Here is a 26504-nt window from a genome sequence, read left to right on the forward strand (position 1 = left end):
CCCGGCGCTTCCAGCGCTGGGACTGGGCATATTTATGAGCCTGGTGCCACTGGCGCCAGGACTGGGTCCAAAAGGTCCCAATTGGGACTGGTTGGCACTCGGAACCTGGGTTATGGATCTGCTTCCAAGGGAGTTGGGAAAACCCTGACCTTTTGGAAGCAGAGATCATGACAGAAGCTGAAGAATGCTGTTGAGAATATTAGGAGTAGTCAGGTAAAAAACAAAATGGCTCATGACAGATCTGGTGTTAGAGGTATGTTACGCTCACCTCGCTCCCACAGAGGCGTCAATCTGGACTGGACTGCTGCGGTCTCCACCAATGTGATGCGTAGGGCCGAGATGACGGACTGGACTGGCCCACCTAGCTTCGTTTGCTTGGCCCGTAGGAATATTCTTCTGCAAATGGAGAAAGGGAATTAACCACCCGTGGAGTTGAGCGTAAATACCCCCACCCCGCTGTTCTCCCCACTGATCACATTGGATGTCCCCTCTTATAGTCTCACCTGATGATTTGAAAAGATGAGCTCTCCATCCTGCATTGAGCGCAGGGGCGCGTAGATAACCAGTTGCTTCACTGGCTCGAAGGAATTGGTGAGTTCCAAGGCAATATTGACTCCGATATTCCCGGCAAGACGCCGTAAGTATGTAGTTCGTAAGAGTTCAAATGCCTGACTTTCACTCTTGTCCGATTCCTTGCAGGTTTCAGCTTGACCCTACTGAAGAGTTCCTCGTGGCAACCGGTAATGTTCTGGTAAGGATTTGTATTATCCAACACAGTTCGATAAAATAATGTCCATATGTAACCTGTTGCTTTCTCCCTTATTCAGGCGCTTAGAGAAAGTATGAAGTCTCGGGGAATAATGCCTCCGGCGGTAAATCAGGTAAGTCTTTTGTGGTGAGGAGGGTTCCCCTTGTTAGTCCCTTGTTTCACCTTGCTGTCCTTTTGTTTTCCCCTTAGGGGCTGGGGTTCGGCTAGGATGCAGTGGAAGCTGCGCCGACCCGTGAAGAAGAATAGTACCCCCGGTGGTAAATCAGGTAAGTCTATGGGGGTATTACTCTGTGTATTCCCTTGGCTCTCCTTGCTGTTCTTGTCTTCTCCTTAGGTGCCGGAGTGCGGCGGGAACATGCAGGAGGATGCGGTGAAATGTGAAAATGCATGCGAAGGCCGGTGAGTTCAGCGCGGCGCTGCAGCAGGCGAGGCGACGCGCATAATATAACTTCTTTCTTCCAGCTCGAAGGCGCAATGGATCGGGAATTCAGGTAAGGATCAAAGGTATTGCTCTTGTTCTAACCTTTTCTCCTTCTTTCTCCCTTTTTCTAGGAGCTCCAAACTCGAGGCGGGCGTGGCAGAAGACTGAATGCAGACTTGCAGGCACGGTGAGCGTTACGCTGCTGGATGCAGAATAACGCGAAGCGTGTGCTGCTCTTCGGGCGTGGTTTAAATAGCCTCCAAAGTAGTCCCAGGTAAGTATTCCTCCCCAGCCCCACCCGAGTAAAAAAATAGTCCCTAGGTAAAATAGCCCCTTCCAAGCCTCGTTTGGCTTGGCGCTCTTGCAGCATGGTCTGCATCAGGTAAGTTTTAATCTATGAGCCTGGCGCTTATGGCACTAGGACTGACTCTCCATATGAGCCTGGCGCCATAGGCGCCAGGACTGCACCCAAATAGCCCCTAGCGGGGGTTGTTGGGCTTGCTTGGGGTAACTTGATGCCTGCTTCCGGGGTTGTTGGACTTGGTCTGGGTCCCCGGGGATAGGCATCATGACAGGTACCTGTCATACCACTCCTGTTGTGGGAGAATCAGTGAGAATCAAACTTCCTCCTCTTCTCAGGAGTGGGCCATGCAAGTGGTCCAGGCCAATGGTAGAAATTGAAGTATTTAAACACGCCATAAGTGTTGAAGATGGGCGTGTGTGCAACATGGAGAGAGTGTTTGCGTTGAAGGGTTTGAATGAGGGAGTGAGGAGTGATGTTGGTGTTGGTGTAAGAGGTGAGATGGGACAGGATTCCAGTAAGTTGGGGAAGGATTAGAGGAAAGTTAAGAAAGTTTCACAATGTTCCTTGCCTAGTAATACAACAGAGAATCATCAACGGTCCAGGTGGGGAAGAGTCTACAGAAGACCTCAACACTTGGATGATTTCGAATAGAGGGATGAGAAACATAATTTTCTGTGTTCGCGCCTCTGTGAAGAAGGGTGGATGTGTAGCGGTGGACTAAGTGCCTCGTGAGGCAACCACCGCTACATGAGCCAGACTGTGTCACGGAGGTTCTGTGAGGCGGAGAATGGAGCGAGGAGAGATGGTTGAGAGGACGGCGAGCAGGAGTCCGGTGGGGCTCGTAATTCCCTTTTACTTAAATGTGTTGTTATAGCTAAATATTGCCTAATAATAAATCACCCATTCCTGTTACCTGTGTGTCTCGTACTTTCAATATCCTACTACACCGTGATACCAAGGGTATCATGGAGATGATTTATGAGGATGGTGTGGTTAACAGTGTCAAAGGCTGAGGAGAGAGTGAGGAGGATCAGGACAGATGGAGAGTTAGAGTCCAGGCTGGAGAGTAGGTCTTTACAGGTATTCACAAGAGCTGTTTCTGTGCCTTTCAGTGTGGAGGGTCAGTTGGGGGATGACCAGTTTCTCCATGAGTTTGTCCAAGAAAGAAGTGATAGAGCTAGGTCGATAGTTAGCCGGACAAGAGGAGTCAGCAGATGGCTTATTTTTAGGAAAGGGTGCACAAGGGAGTGCTTGAGAGGTTGGGGGAAAGAGCCTGTGGGAAAAGAGTAGTTACAGAGGTCAGCCAAGGCATGTTGTCCTTGATGTTGTCCTTGATGGTTCTGGAGGAACAGGGAAGCACCTGTTTTGAGAAGACTTTCATAGAGACAACTCTAGTGTAATGGGATAGAGGGAGCAGAGGAAAGGGATGAGAGGGGGTACAATGAAGGTGGGGTGTGGGAAGAGGGAGCAGATGATGGAGAGGATAGGATGGCAAGGGTTTTGGAGGAGAAGTAGTAGGCCTATGCACAGCATAAATCCTAGGAGGGCAGAGGAGATGAGGACACAGTGGTAGAATTGATGAGTTCCTTGCAGATTTTAAAGAGTTCAGACGTGTTGTTTGTGGCTCCAGAGATATGAGCTTGGACATGAGCTCTTTTTTTGGAGCAGATGGAGAGTCAGTATTGCCTTTGGATTGCCTTTATCAGGGGATGAGCTAGATGTTGGCCACTCCTCCTCTTCCACTTAGCACTTTCGTTTCAAGGCAGCCAGGTCGGAGTCATACCAAGAGTTGCGTTTTATGGCAGGCTTCATGCAAATCCTCCTGACAGGGGCAATGATGTCCAGGGTGTTGGTGATAGAGAGATGGAAGTTTGTTAGGGCATAGTCCGGGGAAAAATCCCAAGAAGGGGACGGGGAGGGATGAAGGAGGAGGCTGATACTGAGACACATGCTATTGGTCGAGGAAGAAGGAGAGGAGGGAGTAGTCAGTCCAAGATAGAGGGGTAGGGAGAGGGGTCGAGGAGAGAATTCAAGGTGTGCCCAGCAGAGTGGGTAGGGCCAGAGGGAAGGATAGTGAGGGAGAGACAGTTGCAGAGGTCGCAGAAGAGAGAGGTGGCCACATCAGGGGAGTCGAGGTTTTTGAATTTAATAAAAGTCTTTGCCAACCACTATGACACCTCCTGGTCAGTTGCCTTCTTCTGCACCCTTACAACACCCAGTGGCCAACGATGGCCACTTCCTCTCTCACACAAACAAAGGCATAAGGGATAGTCACGTGACCCCTCAGGCTTTGAGGCAAAAAACTCAACCTTCCTCCATCTTGATGAATTGCGGAAGGGATCAAAAAGGATCCAGATAAAATGAGTCGACGCAGGTGAACTATTTTACACAGGAGATAAATCGTCAACCTATCCTCATTACAAACAGTGAGAGGGTACTCGCTCTGGTAGACTAAGATGTACCTTCCTGGTACCTTTGCCTTACAGTCACAAGGACTATAAAAAGCAGAGAACAAAAACACAGAACCACACTCAGCCATGCTTGAGACAAAGCCTTGCTGGGAGAAAAACAAGTCACAACCAGAGAAATGCCAGAAAGAAGTACAGGGGGCTACCACATTTGGTAAAAAATTGTCTTTCTATCTAACAATGTCAATGCTGCAGGGACAAAAAATGATTACCATTAACATGCACATCATTTAGTTGCTAGTTAATTTTACTGCACTGACAGTAATTGGGGCTTCTTTGGGTTACACAATCTTTTGTGGACCTATGCTGGGTAATTCAGTTTGAAGAACATGCGATCATACCCAAGATATGAAATGTCATCAACGATTTCTGAGATCTCTGCAGTCCTTGATAGCTACAAAACACCCTCATAAAGTGGTTCTCCAGCCTTTTAGTCACGGATGTTTCGCATACAAGAATCTGCACCCTTTTCAGAGATAGCCCTATCCAATAGCAAGCGTTTTATCTGTCTGCTTGGCCTCAGTTTAGAAAAGTACCAGCAGAATCAGATGCATTGTTCTTAACACACCCAGAGAGATTATCATGTTCCTTGTGGATGTCTTCTGTCCATCAAACACCTACTCCAGTGAGTAGATGTGAGCCTCACACCTTCAACAGTTTCACTGATGGTGATATATCGCACCTGGAAAATATATCTTTTCTGACCCAAGATTAGTTTTGGTCCCAATCTCTCAACTCTCTTTTATGTAGTCTTGGACCTTGAGATCTTTTCATAGTGATGGCCAAAGATACTAAGGTGAAAATAGCTGCTCAGCAAACTCAGCTCTTCAACAAGTTCACATTTAGTTAAAAAATAGCATCTTTAAAAGGGAACCTCTGCAGTATCTACATTGCAACTTTCAGTGGATAGTGTGACAAGGTTAGCTACCTAATCATGTCACAAGGGGATAGGAAACCCTCTCAGCCTGTGGTGGGAGGCTTACCAGAGGGAAGCCAGAGCAAGTCCTACTCCGGGTGTTGAAGGTTGCATGTGGAGAGGGACCCAAGCTTGTTTCTATAAGCATAGTACCTGCCTGCATCGCCTGTACCTCTGGAAGAAAGGCTGAACGAAAGTGGAAATCTCTGATCTTCATTCTGAACGTGTGCTTCTGCGTCAGGCCACTATTGTGTTTTACAAGGCTATTGTGGTTGCTAAGAGCAAGTTCTATTGAGGTAAGGTGAAGTCTGCTCTTAATCAGTCTCGTTAGCTATTCAAACGTGTATGCTTTTTATCCACTCCTATCACAGTACAGGCAAGGGTTGCTCCCTCGCAGGAGCTGTGTGACTCCCTGTTGAGTTTTTTCTGTGACAGAATTGTGGGAATTCGCAATATGATTACATCGTCGAGTTTAGGGCCCGATGGATATTTTCCAGCCAGGCCTAATTGTGTCTCGCTGAGTATGTGGTCTTATTTCCCCTCTTTTTCTCCAGAGGATATAATAAGGGCTACCTCTATGCTTAAATCTGCCTCTGCCTTGGACCCTGTTCCATTAGCTGTGTGCAAGGGCATTATGCCGACTATTGCCACATGGGTTTGCCAGGCTATTAATCATTCTTGCCAGTCAGGGCTTATCCCTCAAATCTGAAACACGCACTGGTGATCCCTCTCTTAAAAAAACGTTCATTGGACTCTTCAGGTCCTGCTAATTTCCGTCCAATTTTCTTATTACCTTTCTTTATAAAGTTTTTGGAGTCTCTTATCTCTCCCCTTCTCAGTTATTTTCTTGAATATTCTAGTTTCTTTGATTCTTTCCAGTCTGGCTTCCACCCTGGCCAGGGCACAGCGAGCGTGCTGTTCTCTGTTGAAGTTGACCATGCACCTCTCTCTGACCAGGGTGTGTTAAAGAGCATTTTTATTTCTGTGTCGTTTCCTTTCAACCTTAGAGACCCCAAGCTCTTTTGCTGGACTCAGGTTTTTTTAAATTTTAATCCTGAGTGAGTAGGACTTTTTCCCCTCTCTGTCATGTGTTTTTCTGACTTGGATTTTGGGGTTCGCACTGTTTAATGGAGTCTGTAAACAACACCTTTTGTGCAGTGCCACTGAGAAGTCTCTTGGACTTCTCTAAATGTTTAAGTACATTCTCTTGGGTGAACTACTGTTCCCAAGAATAGTCAATGACTTTTGTCTTACTTGCCTTTTCTTTTGTGGGTACAGCACACACCACCCTATGCGGAGTGCTGAGGGGTTACATACATTCCTAACTTTTTGTTACACTAACTGACTTGAATGTCTGGTGGCAGTGGTTTATTTTTTTACTACCTTTGTGCCATGTATCTGCAGGCTGATTTCTCAGCTGCAGTACAGCACCCAAGGGTCACCATTTCCCCAAAATGCTCCCTGTCTTTATTTTTCGCCATTTCCTGTCAGTTAGTTCCTTCTGGGCTTTTACTCTGTTGTTTAAACCAGGTTTGAGTCTTTTGTGCATTTTGCCTTTGGCGGGCTTCAGCCCTGAAGCCTGCCCAGCTGCCCAGCTCCAGTCTGTCTGGAAAGACAAGAAGGGAGGGAGGGTCCCGAAACATCCCTGTCCTTTGTCTCTAGGTGTGTCTGTTCCGATTGGCTGGCTGGCTGTCTGTCCGGGAGGACATCCACCCTGCTGGATGATTGACAGCCTGAGGGCTGTGAATGAATGGAAAATTTCTTAAAAGGTGAGGTTTTTGGAACTAGAGACAGAGACACCATCTGACGAAGAAGACGTGAAGAAATGCCAGCAGCACCCTCAGTGCCCGGTGTAGCCCTGTAGCTGTGCTGACCCCGTTTTCATTTCGACTGGGAAGACCCAGAAGAGACGGCTTCCTCCCTTGGGCTGGTGTGACCAACTAGACTCGAGACAAGCTTCATTTTGGTGCAACCCCCCGACTGGCTGTGACTTTCCAAGGATGCAGAATCTCAATGCCCGGGGACCCCTGTTCATCATCGAATGCTTTGTGTTCGGAAGTGCGAATCTGGCCAAAAGTTTGTGGGCATCCAGAGAACCCTACAGACGGAGGAAATCTTCATCCAGAGTCCCCTCACCAGAGTCCCGGAACAAGGGATCAAGTAACTGCCAACCGGAGCTGTTCGTTCTTCTTTGGCACTGAGAAAAAGGCAGCAAAACCACAAACGGCCGCTGAAGCCTGGAGAATCCATTGCTGCAGAGCCTCTCTACCGAGTGCTGCCGAAGTAGCCCGCCAGAAGTCCTCTCTTTTGTTACCATGACCAAGGACTAGGACCAAGGGTCTGCTACACTGCTGTTACGCTCACCTGGTATCCATGGGGGTGCCACACGATGCTGGATGGAGGTCTAAGCGCTATCCCGGGCCCCTCTCTGCTTGGTTATGTGCCAGACATTGGGTAGCGCCTATAACAGGAGAATGGAGAGTTAAGATACTGGTTCTGTGATAGGTGGACTCCCACCTCCGTCTGGTCCAAATCCCCTCCCTTGGGGTTATTGCTCACCTTAGGGTTTTGTGTGTTGAACTCTCTGCCCTGCGTCTCTGTGCAGGGGCGCGTGGTTAGTGCAGGCGTTCCGTGGACCTAGTTGCTTCACTGGTCCATGTGCCCTTATTTCAGGTCCAGACTGGCTGTGACTCTGACTCTGCTTGCTGTCTTCCAGGTGAGTTATAATGTCTTTTCCGGCTTTATTCTGTCTCTTTCTTTACCTCCGTTTTCTCTGTCTTCTCGGCGTCTTGCTCCACTACGCTGTTCCCTCACAATGTCTCTTTTTGTTTTCACAGGTATGGTTGCAATCTCGGAGTTGCCGCGCCAATGGCGAAGAACACAGTGAGTTTTTGATGCGCAGAGCGCTGCGCTGTTTATTGGTGTTAATTGCTAACCTGTGTTCTCTTCCCTTCTTTGTGCAGGTTGCGGTGATGTTCCGGAGTGATGAGCGATCGAAGCGCTGCTTGCCCAGGTAAGTGCCTTGTTAATGCTGTCCTTGTTCCTTCTCCCTTGTAGGTTGCGGTGAAACCCGGAGATGGGTGAGGTAAGAGAAACGCAGGGTGCTGCCAGGACTCGCTGATTGCCCAGGTAAGAATTGTTATTGATGCTATCTTTGTTTCTTTACCTTTGCAGGTTGTGGCGAACTCCGGAGATGGGCGAGGGAAGCGTAGCGCTGGATGGATTCAAGACCGGTTACTTCACAGGTAAGTGTTCTTGCTCGCTAATGCTGTTCTTGTTCTTCCAGGTTATTAATGACTCCGGATCTAGGGCTTCAAGATCGGGCCGCTGGAGAAGCAGATGAGCAGGAGTTGGACATGCCGTTATGCTGCAGGAGTGCCGAATAATGCGAAGCGTATTCTGCTGTTAGGGTGTGGTTTAAATAGACCAGGTGAAGTAGTTCCAGGCCAAGTAGTTCCAGGCCCAGCCACACCCAAAACACTAGACAGCATGGCTTGGTTCTAAAGAACTGAGCTGTGTAATAGGCCTCCATGTTGGATTAAGGTCCAAAACTGGTATTGCTTTATTCCTGATAATGAACCTGGCGCCAAAGGCGCCAGTACTGACTCGTATGTTTCTGATGGAGTTTTAAGGCCCTTGGGGCCAGTGTGAATGGCATTAGCCCTACTGCTGCCTGGGGGCTGTTATACCTGAGGTGGTCAGGGGCATGGATCGTGACAACTGCAACAGGAAGGCATCCAGCTGGAACCAATTCTTCAATTCTCAGGTACTGTGGGTCTTGGGGTATATCTACCTTTTGCCATTTGTAGTGCTTCCTAACTTGAGTACTATTTTAAACCTCCTCAACTCACTTGCACTGGCCTCCTAGCTTGTGCTTTTTCAAGGTGGCTCCTCTTGAGCTTCTGTGATTTTTCTACTGAACTATTGACTATTTTAAAACATTTTCTAAGAAGAGTGCATCAGAAAATGGAACTGGCCTATTGACTTTGGTTGTCCTGGCTCCCTAATGGCTCCTCTTGTGAACCTATTGGCTTTGTCACTGCATGTTCCCTCACAGGTTTCCTTTGTTGGACACTATTATTGCTGGGATAAAAGTCTGCCTACATCCCTATAGGAGAATCTAACTGCTTTACTACTTATAAAGTATGTTCTGATCTAACTTGAACTTTTCCCTCCTTGAGACTCAATATTGTAATGGTAATCACAAATAAGTGCTAATACTGACCTTAAATTACATCACTATGTGTGCTGGGACATGTTTAGCATAAGAAAAGTTTACTCACCTACTTTATTGCTCTTGTTAAACTGAATCTTAACTTTTGATTTAATGTTACTATTAGTTGCTGCTTTTTAAATACTGTCTAATTATCCTTGTGTATACATAAATAAATACACATACTATAGTTTTAAGTGTATAAGGCAGATGCTGCATAGCAAAGTATAAGGCCTGGGGGGCCTCTGGAGACAAGATGAGCGGTCACAGTGATCTTTCAAAAGATCATTGTGACCGCTCATCTTGTACAGCATCTAATTCACATGGAAACCGCTATCAAGATTACCGACACAGCACTTTACTTACCTACCTTGACAAAGACCTATATGATCGGAACACGTCCCAGCACTCTGTATGCGATCGGGCACTGTATGTGCTAACAGATCAGGGAAAATATATGCCAATGAAGCAGCATTCGAAAATCTAAACTGAAGTGACAAGACTGATCATTTACTCGCTTCTGACACACCACCTAACTGGTCATGATACTCAAGGTCCAGCGCCGGAGCACACGTGGTTCTTACCAACCATTTGTAATCCAATACTACACAATCCCACCAGCTGTAACACAAGCGTTAGGGGAGTTTTCCTCAAGTCCACTTGAGCTAAGACTTTATAAAACTATCCCTTTGGTATACGGGTCCCCAACACTTAGCATCAGTCTGTACAACTCATGGAACTTTGGTAGAGTGGAAGAACAGTCAGGCTCATCATATGAAGATGCCAGCTGTGGTAAGTACACTGAACCCAGTTCAATACAGTAGTCCAAAGAAACTTAAAATGTTATATTAAATATGTCATTTATATTTACACAAGAAAGGTTGTTAAATATTTAGTTCAATTAACCAACACACTTAGGAATACTTATAAATACTTTTCAAAGGCCATTGCTTCAATGGTTGTTGCTCGCGGTTACAATTGTTAGAGTTTGACACCAATGACAGTTCTACCGTATTATCTGTAGCACCGCGCACTCGCACATAGACAAGGATATACAGTAATTGTATTTAGTTAGCAAAACCATATAAGATAAAGTATTTTAGGAAGGACAAAGGTTGGTTAGTCCTACAGTAGCAGAGCTTAACATTCTAGAATCATTTTCTTGGCAAACTAAAGCTTTTAAAGTCCAATCCCTAACTATGTGCAAAAGTCAGTTTGGCGAGGGCTCAAAGTCTTACGAAGCAGTAGAACACCAAACGTTTGTTATGATACTTTTAGTCTCTAGGAAAAGAAACTTGAAGAGTTAACACAACGATGGAGACCTTGCAAAACGACTCCCTAAAGGGACACAAGCCGTCAGCTTGGGCCTAAGGTTAGAGTGGTGTGAGACAGGCATGGTATCAAGAGAGACACACACTCAAAAGTACCAGTTCGAAAACCTTTATTGAAATATATTGTTGGGTTGGTGTAATGCTTAACTGACCCTAACTCTAAAGGGGGGGGTGTTCCCTCAAGTGACGTTTCTAAACGCCGTCGATGTCCGTAAACCCGAAACGAAGGACTGTCTGTGTCAAAATCTATGTGTGCCCTCACTCTTAGACAACATGTGTTCTGGGATCTTCTTAAATAAAAGTGGTGGCTCAAAAAGAAATGAAAACCACAACTGGTTTCAGGTGGCCTTACCATCAGATGTAGTTCTGCCAGTGTAGCAAAAAGATAATTCAACACTAAAAGGTTTGCCCTTGGTACCTTCCACGTAGGGCTCTTGCAGCAAATAAAGTCCACAATGTCTCTGGGTCGCCTACGGTCCCTTCCCCAAGCTTAATTCCTTCCAGTTCCAAACAACATAAAAACACAGTTCAGGTTAGGCCTCTCAGGGTTTCCTTCCTCAATTTAGGCCTCTCCTGCAAAGGTTCAAACATGTCTCTGTGGGCCTCTCAGAATTCCCTTCTCCAAGCTCAGGGCCCTCTTGCCTCAAACAAAAGTTCACATTGTTCCTTCCATGGGGCAGCATCAGAGACGTTTGAAAACGCCAGGCTTTTGCTCCACCCCTGCATGACCACTCTGACTTCTGACCTGTCTCTTTACGCTTCGTATGTTTTCTTCTGTCTTGTTTTACTTTCCCCTTTCTTTCCCTTTGCAGTGCACTCCTGCACCTTCTTTCTCTTTGCAGTGCCTCTTGCACTCTCCTCTTGGTTTGTCGTGTCCCTGGCACACTCCTTTCACTTTACCGTGCACCCTTGCACTTTTCTTACTTTCGGGTTGCTTGCAACCTTTCTTCTGCTTTCGGGTCGCTTGCACCCTTTCTGTGCACTCTTTCTGTCTTTGGGGTCGCTTACACGCACTCTTCTGCTTTCAGGTCGCTCGTGCCCTCTCTTCTGTCTTTTCCTCTCTTTGCGCTACTCACGCACCTTCTTTTTCTTGCTTTCCTTCTTCTGTGCCGCTTTCCAATCTCTGCTTCTGCTCCAGCCACACGCTCGCCACTAGGTTTTTCTAACTCTCCTGTGACGCATCGAGCAACTTCTTTGGGTTCTGTGGGTCGAGGTCAGGGTCTCACCACTTGCCCCTCAGTCACCCCTCGGACAGGCACACATCTGGTGAAGAGAGGACGATCTCTGAAGGGGTTGTCTCAGTGGCAGTCTCGAGAGAGGGACCTTGGCACTGATTTCTTCAGCTTCTTTGGTCAGCTTCTTCTGCGGTTTTGGCACCTTTTTCTCAGCACCAAAAATGCATGTTACTCACCTGGTCGATCTTCTTAGATTCTGAAGTCCTGCACTCTGGTGAGTGGGCTTTAGATGAGTCAGATCGTGTCTCTGGGGGTACGCCTGGAGCTCAGCAAAGACTTGGACAGATTCCGCCTTGCAAAGACGATGCACTTCGAATGGGTCAGAGGTCTCCTGGTATTCGGGGTCTGCAGCTTTGGAGAGGCACAGCACCTCAGGAGATGGCTCAATTCATAGGTTGTTTCAGGGCTGGTTGGTCCCACCAGTCAAAGGGAAGGAGCCCTTCTTTTTGGAGCTCCTCTGCCGAGTAGAAAATGGGGTTGTGACAGCATTGGTCGCTTCACAGTGAAGCAAAGGGTCTGCAGGCGTCTCTGGTAGTCTTCAGCTTTGGTTACTTCACTTTCCAGTGGTCGACATGCCTTTCACATCAGGAACCTCCGCTTTTATTCAGTTTCACCACACCCCCCTCTACAATCTCTCTCAGCAGCAGTTTACAGAAAGGGGTGGATGGCTGTCCAATCAGGACAGCCAGCCTCCAGTGGGAACTGGTTCCATTCAGGCACTCTGGCAGACAAAGGGCAGGGGAGTAAAAAACTCCTCTCTCACTTCCTGCCTACCAGACACACTGGAGCCTAGTCAGGGACACCCAACGGTTCCCCCAAAGGAAAAACACACACACAAACCTCCCCCTCCCAGAATAGTAGAAGAAGGGCTAACCAAGGACAACCATGATAGAAATGGCGAAAAAGAAACAAAGTCTCCATGTTGGAACATAGGTGACCCTATTGTGCCCAACCGAGAGTGTGAATACAGTCTGTGGTAAAAAAAAAAATAGCACAATAGTTGGTAGAACACGTCCAATGCCACTAGCCATAACTATAGGGTTGTCTATGTGACTAAAATGTCACTGAAGCATAGAAAAGGGGGATACTAGGTATACCCTTAGTACTTAGTACACATAAGCAGATGTGTGCTAATCTCTCATAGTATAACGTTTTTGGAAGGATACAAAGTGTCACTCTAACTTTAAGAACTGTAGTTAGTTAGTATAAAGAAAGAATCTCAAAGGGGAACCCAAAGGGTTCCCAGCAACACTGCCCATAAGGAGCTGTGTGCTGCAAAAGTTAAACACAGATGCCTTTAAAGAGGTATGGAGGAAATAAGACTCCATAGTAAAAAATAAAACACAGAGAACCAAGGCATAAAATAAGCAGTGTCGCATAGCAATTTGCTATGTAATTCTGTAGGTTTGCTAATTAAACTGACACTTGTGCAGCCCAGCTAGCTATTTAAATTACCTTGTTCAATGAAAGCACAGCTCACCCAACATTACTCTTGCCCTCAGGGCTTCCTCCGCCCGCTTATCTGTTCACTGCAAGTGCCAAGAGGCTAATGGGAGTGCAGGGGAAATCTCCACTTTTAAATTGCCAATGCTCTGGGTGGGAGTGCTAGGTAACAAACATTCTCTCTTTTTTTTCAAATAATTGCAAAGAAGTAACCTGAATTATACTTTTATTAAAATAACTATCCTGTATGGCAAAGGGCAGTGTGTGAAATTTTGTTAAATAATGCATAATTACAGTACACTGCATTGTGTACATGTTCTTCAGTAAGGTTTAAGTAATTGTATAGAAATATCATAGTGTCAACTATATTTCATTTTGCTTGGGAAAGTGCGTCATATTGACAAGTGAACACTTTTTAAAATGTACATCATCACATCGCCAAATGCTTTTGATGGCAATCTTCGTTCTGTGACATGCTGGTTGCACAATCTGTGCAACTGTTGCTCAACCCATGAGCTGACCTCAAATTTATTGTCATCCTGTTGTTTCACCCTGTTGCTTTATACCAGCTCCCCTGAAAGATGGCAGCAAAACTACAATATTCCAACTAGTTTTCCCAGTTCTCTGCCTGCTACACCATCCACTCTGTTTAGTCGCTTACTTTATTTTCTCTTACATAATGAATGCACAAAGCTAACTAGAAGTTTATGCAAAGTATTGATCAATAGTTCCATCCAGTATGTACAGCTACAGATCTACTGCTCTATGTGCTAATAAGGATAAATATCGCTTCCATTGACAGACAAAGCTGGAATGCTGCGCTTGTGCTTACCTGACTCGGGCTTGAGGACAGTTAGCGGCCCTGCCCTTTCTCTGAAAGTGGCAATTAACACTATATTGCAAACAATTGATATTCATTCATTAATTTCTTATAGCTCCTTTTGCCATAATTTTGGTCCCAACATGCTTTTGGTTGACTACCCTCGGGCGGACCTGAGTCCAAAAATGTGGGAGAGTTTGGGAGGTGCTATTATGGGAGTGTGTATTTCAGCCATTAAAGTTATGGCAGGATGGTCATGGACCCTGGTAGTCACCTGTGTCTAGATGAGGTGTGTATGGGGGCAGCAGAGGAATACTATGGGCTAAGAGGGGGATTGTGTTTAAGGAGATAGTTATGTGGGAAGCTACAGTTTGAATTTGTCATAAGTAGTTTCATTCTTATGGCAGAGGTGATGTGCAATTTTTTTGTGCACAGGGTGTGTGGAGATGGCCCTTACTATATCAATGACGGGCAAGGGCCATCTTGTCCGTCTGAAGTTGACAATTACCCTCCCTTCCGCAAAAGCCATACTACGTCTCGGACTAGGACTTTCCTTTAACATTGTGAACCTTCTGGTTTTATGGAACGTCTGAACTTTCCTTACACAACACATGAAGGGTTAAGCATACAATTTGAAGGACACTACCCTGTGCAACACTGACCACACCCAGCCGCATAGACCCTTGCACTGAGATGTTTTCAGAGCCTTTTTATCATATCTATTTTTTTTATCCAATCATGCAGCTAACCTTTACATTTTATAGAAAATTATTGCACTAATGTATTACTTTAGAGGTACATAGAAATGCTGTATTCTTGCCAATTTTATGCCTTGGGTACAAATACGTTAGGGTGACTTAAAATAAGAGTACAAAATTGCTAATCAAAAATGTTCGATTGCTAATAAAGAACATTTTAATTAGCAAACTCAGTTTCTGAAAACTAATTTATGCCTTGGAGAACAGAGTTCCAAAAGTCAGAACAAATAAGAATGAATGAGTGGAAAAAGGCTCCACTCATTCAGGATAGAAAGAAAAAAATCCAGAAGTCCAGAAAAAAGGTGTTGGGGGTCTCACTTGGAGAGGGGATGAAGCATAACGATGATAAATCTCCCTAACATACCTGCTCCATTGGTCATCCTCTCTTGATTCCTTTGACTTGGCAGGGAACAGCCACTCAACAGAAAACCACCATGGTGAACTCCTCAGAGTTTCCCCAGGCTTGGGGATCCACCTACCCAGAATGACACTAGAAGTAAGACAGTTGTATACCCTAAGATGGGTTTAGCTTCACTGGTCCCTTTAAGGGAGCACGCAACTTGTTCTAAGTCAGAGAAAATGTGTCTCACCCACACCCCGATCCGACGCAAGACGCGAGAGACTTAACATTTTGAGGTGAGATTTTAACCCATGACTTCCTTTATACTGCAATTACGCAGATTACAAATGGAGACAAACCAAGGACATGCCCTGATTTGAGAAAGGCACAGTAAAGTGCCGAAACACATGTAATCACATAGGGCCAGTAATAAAGAATTTTGGATCATCGTATAACCAGATTATTGGACTTATTTATTAAGCAATCTTGAGATTTACCTGTACATAATTGTCTATGTGGCGCGGCAAAGGCTGTGGATGAGACAAATGTTTTCTTTTTCCACAAACCAAGTGGAGGATCGCTAGGTCTCCGTTGTTTCACGCACCAATGTGACACGTTCTAAATTTAACTTGGACCTGGTCGCGGGGTACTCAAAATTGATATCGCCCAAAAAATGTCCTCATGTGAGATTTATTTTATTGTTATAAGTCAGGGCCAGCCCAAGAGCCGCCATGGGCCTCTGATCTGTTACCAGCAGCCCAGTTTAGAAATTGAAAGGGTTTTCTGTCATCAGCCGATAAGATCAAAGAAGACTCATAAGAGTGGGCGAGTTGGCTCATAACCACTGTACCTTATGCTTGTGAGTTGGGAAATATTAAGTCAAAGGGAAACAAAGACACTTACTCAGAATTGACCCAGGCATCAACACTGCATTCACACCACCATAACCTCACCAGTAAGAGATCTGGTATAGAGTCATGATCTAAGATGGCAGACCTACCCTCTTTAAGGTTGTTCTGCCACCAAGGCCCAGTAGCATACACAGGAGTAACCCATTTGGCCCGAGCAATGCATTTTACATAGCCCTCGAGGGAGGATGCCATTTTTCATTAAAGAGTTCCACTTCAGTCGGATAGTGTTGGAGTTTGGAAGCGAAAGTCAATAGTGATTTGAAACTAGGGGTGAAGAATGAGAGAGAGAATTTGGAAGAGGAGAAAGGTAAAAACACAGAAGAGGAGGTTTAAGTGATAGTAGAGCAGGATGGAAGGAAGTAGAGGTAGGGAGGTGAACACAACAGCAGAGGCGGAGAGAACAAGAAGCAAGGAGGAGGTGGAAGCAAGCCTAGAAGAGGAAAGCAGTAAAAGTAAGATGGTAATGGTACCAAGAAGCAGGAGGAGGAAGAGGGGATTAAGCCTTAATGGGAAGGTTAGAAAGTAGTGATGGCAAGCCTCCCTTTAGCCAGAAAATGGAGGAATGTTCCAGGGGGCCAGGTCAACTCAAGGTAACCACAAGCACAGTGAGAAACGAGAGCGGGTCACAGACGACAGCTGGAAGCTGTAGGTCTCTCGAGGCAAATAGATACCAAGATTCGTGGGGAAGGAAGTGGTGAGAACTCAGAGGTAGACCCCGAGGAATAAAGAGTCAGGGAAGTCTACTAGATCCTTCTAACACCAGCTGAAAAAACGACCCCTGGACGAGGAACTTGTCAAAAAGTTTGAAGTAGAATTCAGGATATACCTCAAGGGCAAACCTCTTCCTTAAGGTTTGGGAGCGGCTGTAAAACCTGCAAAAAACGGAAAAATTGAGAGTTTGGAAACTCTCCAGAAACTCGCAATGAGAAGGGACTGTACATTTACTACACTTAAGGCTTTCGCTGAGTGACTAACGATATTCCTTGTTGAGGTAGGTTTTGTTTTCCCATGTGTATAATAAACCCACTTTCAATAACTACCTTGGCGGTCCGCAGGATCAGATAGGGGACTTAAGCACATCTTTAAAAGAATATTTTGTTCCAAACGTAAAAAAATAGGGATTACTAATTTCACTTCAAAATTGTATCTGGAACCCAGGTATTCACTTTTATTAGCAGGTCTTTTGAAGTGTTGTTTGACTTATAGATGTTGTTTAAGGTAACAATGATTGCTTTTCTGTCCTTGTATAAAGACAGAGAATGCTGATTTTCTCACCACATACCCCTTTTTGTTTTTTTCAGTTCCTGTTCCTCCTCATGATTATCTTTGCTGCAGAAGTTGTTGCCTTTGTGATGGGATTTGTTTACCGGGGGAAGGTAAGTTGAAATAGAAAAAGCTATCCTTATAGCTATAGCAATATGCCTTGCTATATAAAGGTGGATTTCTGTGCTTTTGTCAAGTGTATTGGAGCACTGCAGTGAGGTCGAACAATGACAAAATGCATGTCACAAGATGAGGTTTTACATGTCTTTACATTGCCAAAGAGTAGACGATCTTAGCTTGGATAAATGCCTGTGGGAACGCGGGAATGTATATAAAGAAAATAACTAATACATCTTTAGAAAAATATCTAAGGTTGGTTAACAGAAAATGGGGTTCTCCAGGTGCTTCTTTTATTTAGGGTAGAGGCTTCTTTAAACAGCTAAGTCTTAGATATAGAAGAAACACTGTGTGCCATTACCTATGCGCTTGTAAAAAGTATAATTTAGCTCATAAATATTAGTATCAATGTTGTCACATGAATGCACCGTGAGTTGGTTAAATGGTTGTGGATAGTATATTTATTAAATATGTAACTGCACAGATCAATAAAACAGTTTTGCCATTGTAAAAATTTGCCGTAAGAGTTTGCCAAGATGTGTTTCGATCCTTGTGGTCTTTTTCAAGGCAAAATTGCAAGATTAGCAACCGAAGTCTCCAATTTCATCTACCAATCCAATAGGGGTATTAGATTTATAGTTTAGCCCCTTTCTGTAAAATGCATAGAGAGATTGCAGAGGAGTGTGTGCTGGAAGTATATAAAAGGTGAGGCTTCTGGCGTGAAAGCAAGTCAACCACTGGAAGATGAAGTAACCAAAGAAGAAGATGACCAGGGATGCCTGCAGACCCTTTGGAACAATGTGAAGCGATCAGTGCTGTCCTGACCCCATTTCCTGTGCAACAGAAGAGCTCTGAAGAGCATGACTCCTTCACTTTGGCTGGTGGAACAACCAGTCCCAAAACAAACTTTGAATTGAGCCATCTCCCGAGGTCCTAGGAGTTTCCAGAGCTGCAGAACCCCAATACCAGGTGACCTGCTGACCATTTTGAGTGCATCGTCATGGAAAGGCGGAATCCATCCAAATCTTTGTTGAACCCGTAAGGACACTCCAAAGATCAGATCCAACTCACCCAGAACCCTTCATCAGAGTGCGGGATTGCAGGAAGCGAAGCAGATTGACCGGGCGCTCTGTGTCCTTTGTTGGTGCTGCAGAAAAGGGGCCATAACCGCAGAGTAAACCAAAATGTTGCTAAAAGTCATGCCCCAGCTCCTTCCTCAAGACTGCTGCTGAGAGACCCCGTCCATTGTCCTGCCTTCAGTCATCAGACCAACAAATCAGGAGGGCGGGTCCAGAGCTGCAACATCGCAGAGCATCCAGCATGAACATTCTAACCTAAGGTACTGTGGGGAAAAAGGTATTGTTTACCTGATTCCAAGAAGTCGCTCCAGAGCGTTGGAGTGCACCTAGTGGTGTCCAGGGTCACCCCCTCTTACCTCTGACTCAAGCCGCTGCTTGTGTCCCTTCATTTAGTCCTTTAACAGGTCTCCCTTGTTAGTTATTACCTTGCTTCTTCTATAACGCTAGAGACTGGAAGAAATCCTAAGGAACTCTTTGTATTCTGCTGCTTGTCAAGACGTTGAGCCCTCTCCGAACTGCCTTTAGCTTGGGTTGCGTTTCTGGACTAAAAAGACTTGCTGTGCGAAGAAACCCTCTCTAGAACCTTGAACCAGGCTAATGTTACACTAACTAACCATTTTCCTCCCTTTAAGTAACTTTACTATATGTGTTTGCAGAGTAAATGTATTAGTGTATGAACTGGTAAAAATTGCAGGTGCGTGTAATGCCCGATAATAAGATAACATTTTCTTTTACCTTTCAATCGTTGCAACAAATGTAACCGCAAGCAAACACAAAAGTGAAAGTGTCCTTTGAAGTATATTATCAAGTATTCCGAAGTGTTCTAGTGTAAACGTCTGAAGTATTTAAAGTGATTCTGGTGTGCATACATAATAAATATATAATTGTATGTACATTATAAGTGTAAGAGTTTCTTTGATGTGCATGTCTAGCTAAGGTTCAGCGTTTACCTACAGCACACATCTTCCTCTTAAAATAAGCCTGACTGCTCTGCCACTCTACCAAGATCCTGAGTTAGTAAAGACTGATGCTAAGAGTTGGAGATCTACAAACCACTGGGTTAGCTTACTAAAGTCTTACTATCAGTAGGACTTTAGGAAACCTCCTCTAACACAGATCTCTCCATGTCCTCTGGTTCCCAACCCGATTCTTCTGATTGGTAGCAAGTATTCCTCCCCCTTTCATTTGCTTTTTAAGGAGGCACCCCGTCCTCAAGCATGGCTTCTGGTCTCAGTTCATGTTAGTTCTACCATCTCTTCAAAGGCAGCTATCTCCCCATGTATCCAGTGAGCGGTGAGTAGCATGTCTGCTTCCTCCCAGTCTTTGCCCATCTTTGGCTTCCTCCAGCCTCTTTTTATTACAGTGCTGAGCTGGTGGATGTCTTTGTAAGCAGCCCCAGGATTTGTTGTTCCACTGAGGTGCTTGTTTTAGGTTCCTTGAAAGACTTTGCTTCCCATGAGGTTTGTTTGAAAGGTTGTCTCTCGTTATTCGTCTACTTTGGGTATTGGCATAATGTAATTTGGTTTGCATGTGCCTTAAAGGTTTGCTCTGCGGCTTTAAATATTGATCGAGCCATCGCTGCCATCTTGGAACTACAGATGAAAAAGTTTGCAGCACCACGGTTTACTGCCACACTCCGCCTTCTCTCCTCGGCAAGCGGGGCCTGCATTTCCATCTGTCTAAGAGCTGCTTAATATCTTCGCTTTGGACCTAAAGTTGCAATGCTTTCCTTGTCATTTGCAGATTGAGTCATTTTGGCATTCAGCGGCTGCTTGCGGTTCTCCTTTCTTCTGCAACCTAACTTTGCTAAAAGTGCACAGTTGAATTTCACTTGGCGGTAAGAGTTCTTTGCACACTGTTTTCTTTTTTTTTATTGTACTTGCTGAGCCAACAGCATAGCGCCATATATTCTTCAAGTCACTTGTTCGACATAGCATATCTACGCCATCATTGTCTGCATGGGAATACCAATTAATTCACAGCATAGATGCACTGAGTGATCTGAGTTATCTGCTAAGTCCATAGCATTGCTACATCCATTTTAGTGAGTCGGTTTGAATCCACAGCAAAACTTCATCAATTACACTTTTGTCTCTGGTTCACTCCATTGCATATGTGCATCAATTGCACTGTGACAACACATTTAATTCACAGAATGGCTACATACATTTTTCCGTAACACCAGCTTAATCCACTATGATACCAACGGAGACCACAGCATAGCTCCTGTAATCATTCAATGTTATCTTTTTAATCCACTGGAATACCAATCAGCACCACTGCATTGTTAAGTTGACTACTTCTACTTCCATTAATAACTCAAAGCAAATGCGTAACACTGCTATATCATTTTCGCTCTGCTACCAGTCGGCACCCATAAGCATTGGAAGATGCCTTTTTGTACCAATATATTTAATAAATCAACATTTAATAGATCAATGGCAGTTAACACCATTCTCTTCATATCACCGGTTTAGCCCTTTCTTTTTACATTCTTCACTTATAAAATGTTTTTTCCTATAAAGCAAAGTTCTAGGTGTATTTCCTTGTTGAATTGTCGAACCCTGGACACCAACTATCACGAAAATGTAAAGAACACTAATCAACAATCTAAGCTTTTACCCCCTCGCACCTTTATTTTTATTGTTTATTATTATTATTTTTACAACTGCAAACTCTACTTTCCACACAATTAACAAAACAACGTGCCAAGAACCCACAAATCCAGTAGAATCAGAAGAGAGGAAAAGTGGGAGTTGGAAGCCACTATAGCAACACCTTCATTCTAGTCATCAAAGATGATCCAGGAAGTCCAGCTACAATGGCTTTTGCATCCAGATGTCTCCTGAAGTGCCTTCCTGACCGCTTTGTACAGGAGGAACCAAGATGACAATCCGATCAGAGAATCCCTCACAGCTGATCTCCCTGCACTACATCTCAAAAAACAAGTGCTGGGTCTTACCCACATGGCCTGAAACATTTTTGATGACATTTCATGTTGTGAGCACACTGTTACAGTCTGCTCTCCAGTCCACCTCCCATGGGAAGACCACCTATCCATTCCGTTCACAATCTTAACAGAAGTGCCTCTGAATGCAGAACCGGCCTAGGGTCGCCTGACGCTGTCCAGACACCGAAAATAAGTGCAAAACAACACCTTATTGGAAATATTGAAATTAAAACAACCATCCACCAGATCGGACCGAGCAACAAACAACCCAGATGAAGAATTCCACAACATTCATACGGTACCAGAATAATGCAACAAAACCCCTGAAATTGGCCAAGTGCTGGAAGCTACGCCACCTTAACTATGAGGCCCCCATTGTGCACCCCCTAAGCACACTGGTGACATCACAAACCTACCTGGTTCTATTTCTTTAGTCACTTGCTTTACTACACTTACATTACATTGAACGGTTATTCTAACTGTATTTAAAAGTGCAGTGTTAGTGCTTTTAGTGCTATTAGTGCTGTGCGTTTAGCACAGCACATAATGGTGAATGTGTATATATTAGTAGTAAATGTTCTAGTGTGTTATGTATCAGTGGTTTTTCATTGATAAGAGTTGTGCAAGGCAACTGTATTTTTATACATTCTGCATAACTTGTATTATTAAAAGGGCTCTGTGTGTGCTTAACTGAACCCGTTATCCCTCCCATGCGTGCCTAAGTCTTAAGAATTGCTGTTCAGTCCCACTACACAGATAGTGTGGCGAGACCTTAGTGTTTGTCCCTGTTCATCAGAATAGGGTGGGCGCTTAGAATCTGTCCACAGGGCTCATTCTGAAAATTCTTCTTAACAGGAATATATACAATCCGAGGAGTAAGAATGATTTTAATTCAGCCTTCCACATGGAGTAGACAACCTTAGAGTTCAATTGTAGATTAACAGTGTTGTTTTACCATTTCCCGCTGACCCTTTCCCTGTTTCCTTTTCACCCCACAGGCCATGGTCTGGTTAACACCCTGCATGGGGGGAGGTTCACAGATCACCCATACAGACAAGGTTTCAGTATTACTTTAGGACTACTACGGTGGTGATGTGCGCAGTATAAAAGCCAACTAACAACAAAGCATAACATGTCTTGAAGTTCAGTCTGTTCAGTGGCTGAGGAGACTAGAGATTGTAATGATGGGATTGCAAATAACAACTAAAGACCCGAGCCCGATTGAGGGGATACACTTCTGCTTCTTACTTTATTGGACTGCAGACCTAGACACAAGTCCCCCTTATAATCTAACATAGTTAATTCAGATGGTGGCTTTGCTTCATTACCAATGCAAGGGTGCTGCCTTAAGGTCTTTGGCCTTAGAACTTGTGTCCTGGTCTATTTATTAACATTAACAGTCCAATTAGCAGGAGCCCAATAGAATCCCTTTAAGGCTAGTTCGTTATTGTTTGGTAGGATTTCCTGGCCAATTAGGCTGATGATCTTCACCTGGGTGGATGCCTCTCCCGTTTCAGCAATCGTAGAAGCTTCCATATCAAAGAATTTTCAAACGTTCTCCCAATTGTGATTTTCATTGGCATTAGTATTGGTTGTGTCGGTTTCCACTGGCTGAGCCGCTCCCCTATCTTTTCCAGGTGCCACCCATATATCATTGCCTGCCATATTTAAGGATATTATGAACCTTTTTGAATTTTACTGATTATCTCAAGAAGGTTCAAATTTGGGGTTATATTTTGTTTATTTTCCCCTTTTATTGGTCCTTTGTTGGGAATAGATGATGGGAAAACATACATCTGCAAAGACAAGAGGGTCCCACATTCCCTTACAGTACTCACACCTCCATATTGAGGACATGCATTTCTTTTTCTGATGTTAAAAACTGTACTGAGCTATTGTGAGAGATTGGTGAAGTATGAAACATTCATTTTTCTACTGTTAAAACCTGTAATGATGTATTGGTCAAAGGTTGAGAAGTTTGAACCACTATGGGAGCCAAACTTGACCTGATGAAATGTGCCTGCATAATTAACTAGAACAATAGGGAAGTGTGACTTTGTACTTCCATGTTTACGTTGTTGTAAATCCCGACTATCGACTGTAAAACCAAGGTCAATGCCAAAAGAGAGATAGTACCCAATTTGTTTGCACATGGAGTAGAGGCATTATAAAATAACGGGGCCAGCAGTGTTCTAAATGAGTCATTCTTATGGTCTATAAAGGAATCTGCAATTATGGTAGCATGATTGAGGTACTTAATTTTGCCAGATACTGGATTGAGTTTGCCCAAAATTTTGTCACACTGGCTTCTCTTTGCAGACTGAAAAACGTCTTCAACAATGATGTTCTGTTTGACGTTGAATGCAGCATAAACGTCAAGGAAGGTATAATGAATTGTGTGTCCAGACCCATGAGATTCTTAATGCCTGTGTACAAATGGGCCTCTGTAGTATGAAATAGTCAGTGATTTGTGTGCCATTGCTCCTCGGTCTGATCTTTACTACATTAGCAGGAGAGAAGGCTTTGTCAGATATGACAAGAAGGTCCTGCAGTCGAGCTTGTTTGGTCCATTGACACCCCCTTCAACAGTCGTGGGACTCATTATCAAATCAGGACGGTCTCGCTTTACAGAGTTCTTGGAGTTGATGTTAGTGAGTTTACTGCAGTGATTGTGGTGAAAAAGAAGAAGGACTTGGACCACCGACTAACATGTTTTTAAGGATCTTTATTTAAAAGTAAAAGAGAACTCATAGTTTGCTCTATTTCTATGAGGGAAAATCCCTAACTAAATATAAGGCTGTTCATCAAATAAAACAGTCTTCGGTACAAAATCCTATCCAGCTAAACTGGCCCTACCACTTAGGAAAACGGAACTGAAAAGAGAGGCTACAGCAATGACCTCTTTCTTCAGCTTCTGCCTGTCCCAATTTCTTGGATGCTTGGCCGATAGTTCCAAGCTCGCTAATATCAAGCAGCTTTCTTGCTGCCTTTATTAGTCCAAATAAAAAGTTCCTCCTTATAGTTCCCACTTCTTCAGGAAAGCAAGGGTTTTTCGCAAGACCTCTCCTGGGTCCCTTTTACAGTTCTCTCTATAATTGTTTTCCTGCACCTGGGGCTCCCCAAAGTTCTATGGTGTTCTAACAGACTTGTTTTCTCTCAATTCACGTAATTCACACAGAGTGCATGCCCACTCAGGATTTCTCAGGCTCCGCAACCTCGTCAGTTTTCCCAACCTTGACACAAAACCTTTGTGTTTCTTTCACTCTGATTAACACAGGGCACTTGCCCACTCAGGTTTCTCTGGGTCTTGTAACCTGGTCGGCTTTCCCAACCTGGATGAAAAGTATTTGTAATAATCTCAAGCTGATTCACGTAGCAAGTTCACCCGTTCTGGTTTCTCAGGGTCCCATAACCCGGTTGGCTCTCCCAGCCTTGATTTGAAGTATTCGTACTTCTTTCATTCTGATTCACATAGGCCACTTGCCAACTCAGGGTCCCGTAACCTCGTTGGCTCTCCCAGCCTGGATGTGAAGTATTCGTACCTCTTAGCAGTAGTCGCTCTGTGGGAGCGTTCAACTCCCTGTTGCTGCTTGTCTCCACAGCTAATGTCCTTCGGGCATAGCGCATAGAGCTAAATCTACCTCACTTGTCAGAACCCCAGAACCGTTTGCTGAACTGGTAGATTATTTTTCCCTATACCTCAGTGAGTGGAGACCTTTTTCCACACTCACAGATCCTTTTACTCTTTTTATAGGTATCCTTTGTTAGACTCTCCATAGTGTCCTTTTAATGTTGTCCTCTTCAACAACTTTTGGTATATACCTTTTTATTGTTACAGGGTTGCCCTTTGGGCTCCCCTTTTTACATTCTCTGGCTAACCTTGTGAGGACTACAGTTCCCAAGGGTAGAAAGGATATTTCTATACCTTCTACATTTTGGTAGATGAAAACCAGCACAGCCCACCTTAAGTGGAGTGCGGGGGGATACAATGTATCCCCTTTCTCACTAGCACTGTAACAATTCTGTTACAGGCACAAGCTTACCTTAAAAGTGGCTGGTGGCAGTGAACCTTTTTTCAAATTCGGTGCACCTTTATTACGGGCTGTTTTCACACCTGCGGTAAAGTCACCCATGGGTGCCCATTTTACCAAAATGGCCCGTCTTCTTTCGTTGCCATGTTCACGCTTCTTGCCCTGTTAGGGAGAATTCTCTTAAAAGGCTAATTTCCCAAACCTAGTGAGTCCCCCAGCAGCTTTGCTCGATTTGTGGGGTTTGTTTTTTTCTCCTGTTAAGAGTGAGACTCTTTTATCCCACTCTTAGGCATGATTTGAGGTATGTCTTTAACTTGTTATGTGCTTATGGGCTATGGAGTTTCTTTTTACTCCATAGGGTATCATCTGTTTTTCTGTATGTGTGGTACACAGCACCCTCAGTGCAGTACCACAGGGGTGTCACAGTGACCCCCATACATAGACTCCATACCCTGGGACTGACTACTGTCTCCCAGTGCATGTAAAGTCCCCATTGGCTTTACTAGTCCAAAAATTGTGAACAGAACCAGTACAAACCATCATATTGTGGAAGTACTGGTAAGGGGTAATTTGATTGCGCCTGGGTCTGTTTTCGAGGGGGCACTGTCCCGACCCCCCTCGTTGAGTTTCTGGCTGGTGGCAGTGGTTATCACGCAAAATATTCCACCGGAATATTCTCTATGGGATTTTTCCCATTCATTTTAAACGCACCAGTTTTTGGTGCAATGTTAAAGATACCGCCGGTTTATTTATTTAATATTAAATCACCGGTTGGGTCTTTTTGCCAGAACTCGATTCTAAAATGGCGTTTGTGTCCGTCTCTGTAACTCTGACCAAGGCCAAGCCCTTTGTTTCACTATTTTGGCAGGCTTCTCCACAGAAGCCCTCCAAGTGGTGCCACTCTGTCTGGGTTCCACAGGAAGGGTGGAGGGGCGAATTGGCACCCTGGACTGCGTTGCCTCTTAAAAAGTGTTGGGAACTGTTTTATTTTATGCTCTGCCTTTTCTCTCCCTTTCTAACCTAAACTATTAGAGTGCCATCTAGGTTAAGCGCTCACTTCTGTCTTAACAAATAGTGTGCTTTAACCCTGACTTGTCTGATAGCTATTAGGGGAGGTGTGTATACTTTACCTGAT

General features: G+C 44.5%; 1 protein-coding gene across 1 annotated transcript in view; it reads left to right on the forward strand.

Annotated features, from left to right (window-relative positions):
* Nucleotides 1–26504, forward strand: part of LOC138511357 (tetraspanin-36-like) — a 277296-nt gene that overhangs the window by 157265 nt on the left and 93527 nt on the right. Inside the window, exon 3 of the mRNA XM_069626968.1 lies at nucleotides 17231–17305. Coding sequence (XP_069483069.1) covers nucleotides 17231–17305 — 75 coding nt within the window. The remainder of the gene's footprint in view (nucleotides 1–17230; nucleotides 17306–26504) is intronic.

This window comes from Ambystoma mexicanum, chromosome 6p, assembly GCF_040938575.1.
Source record: "Ambystoma mexicanum isolate Mex_15411 chromosome 6p, UKY_AmexF1_1, whole genome shotgun sequence".
NCBI classification, from domain to species: Eukaryota; Metazoa; Chordata; class Amphibia; order Caudata; family Ambystomatidae; genus Ambystoma; species Ambystoma mexicanum.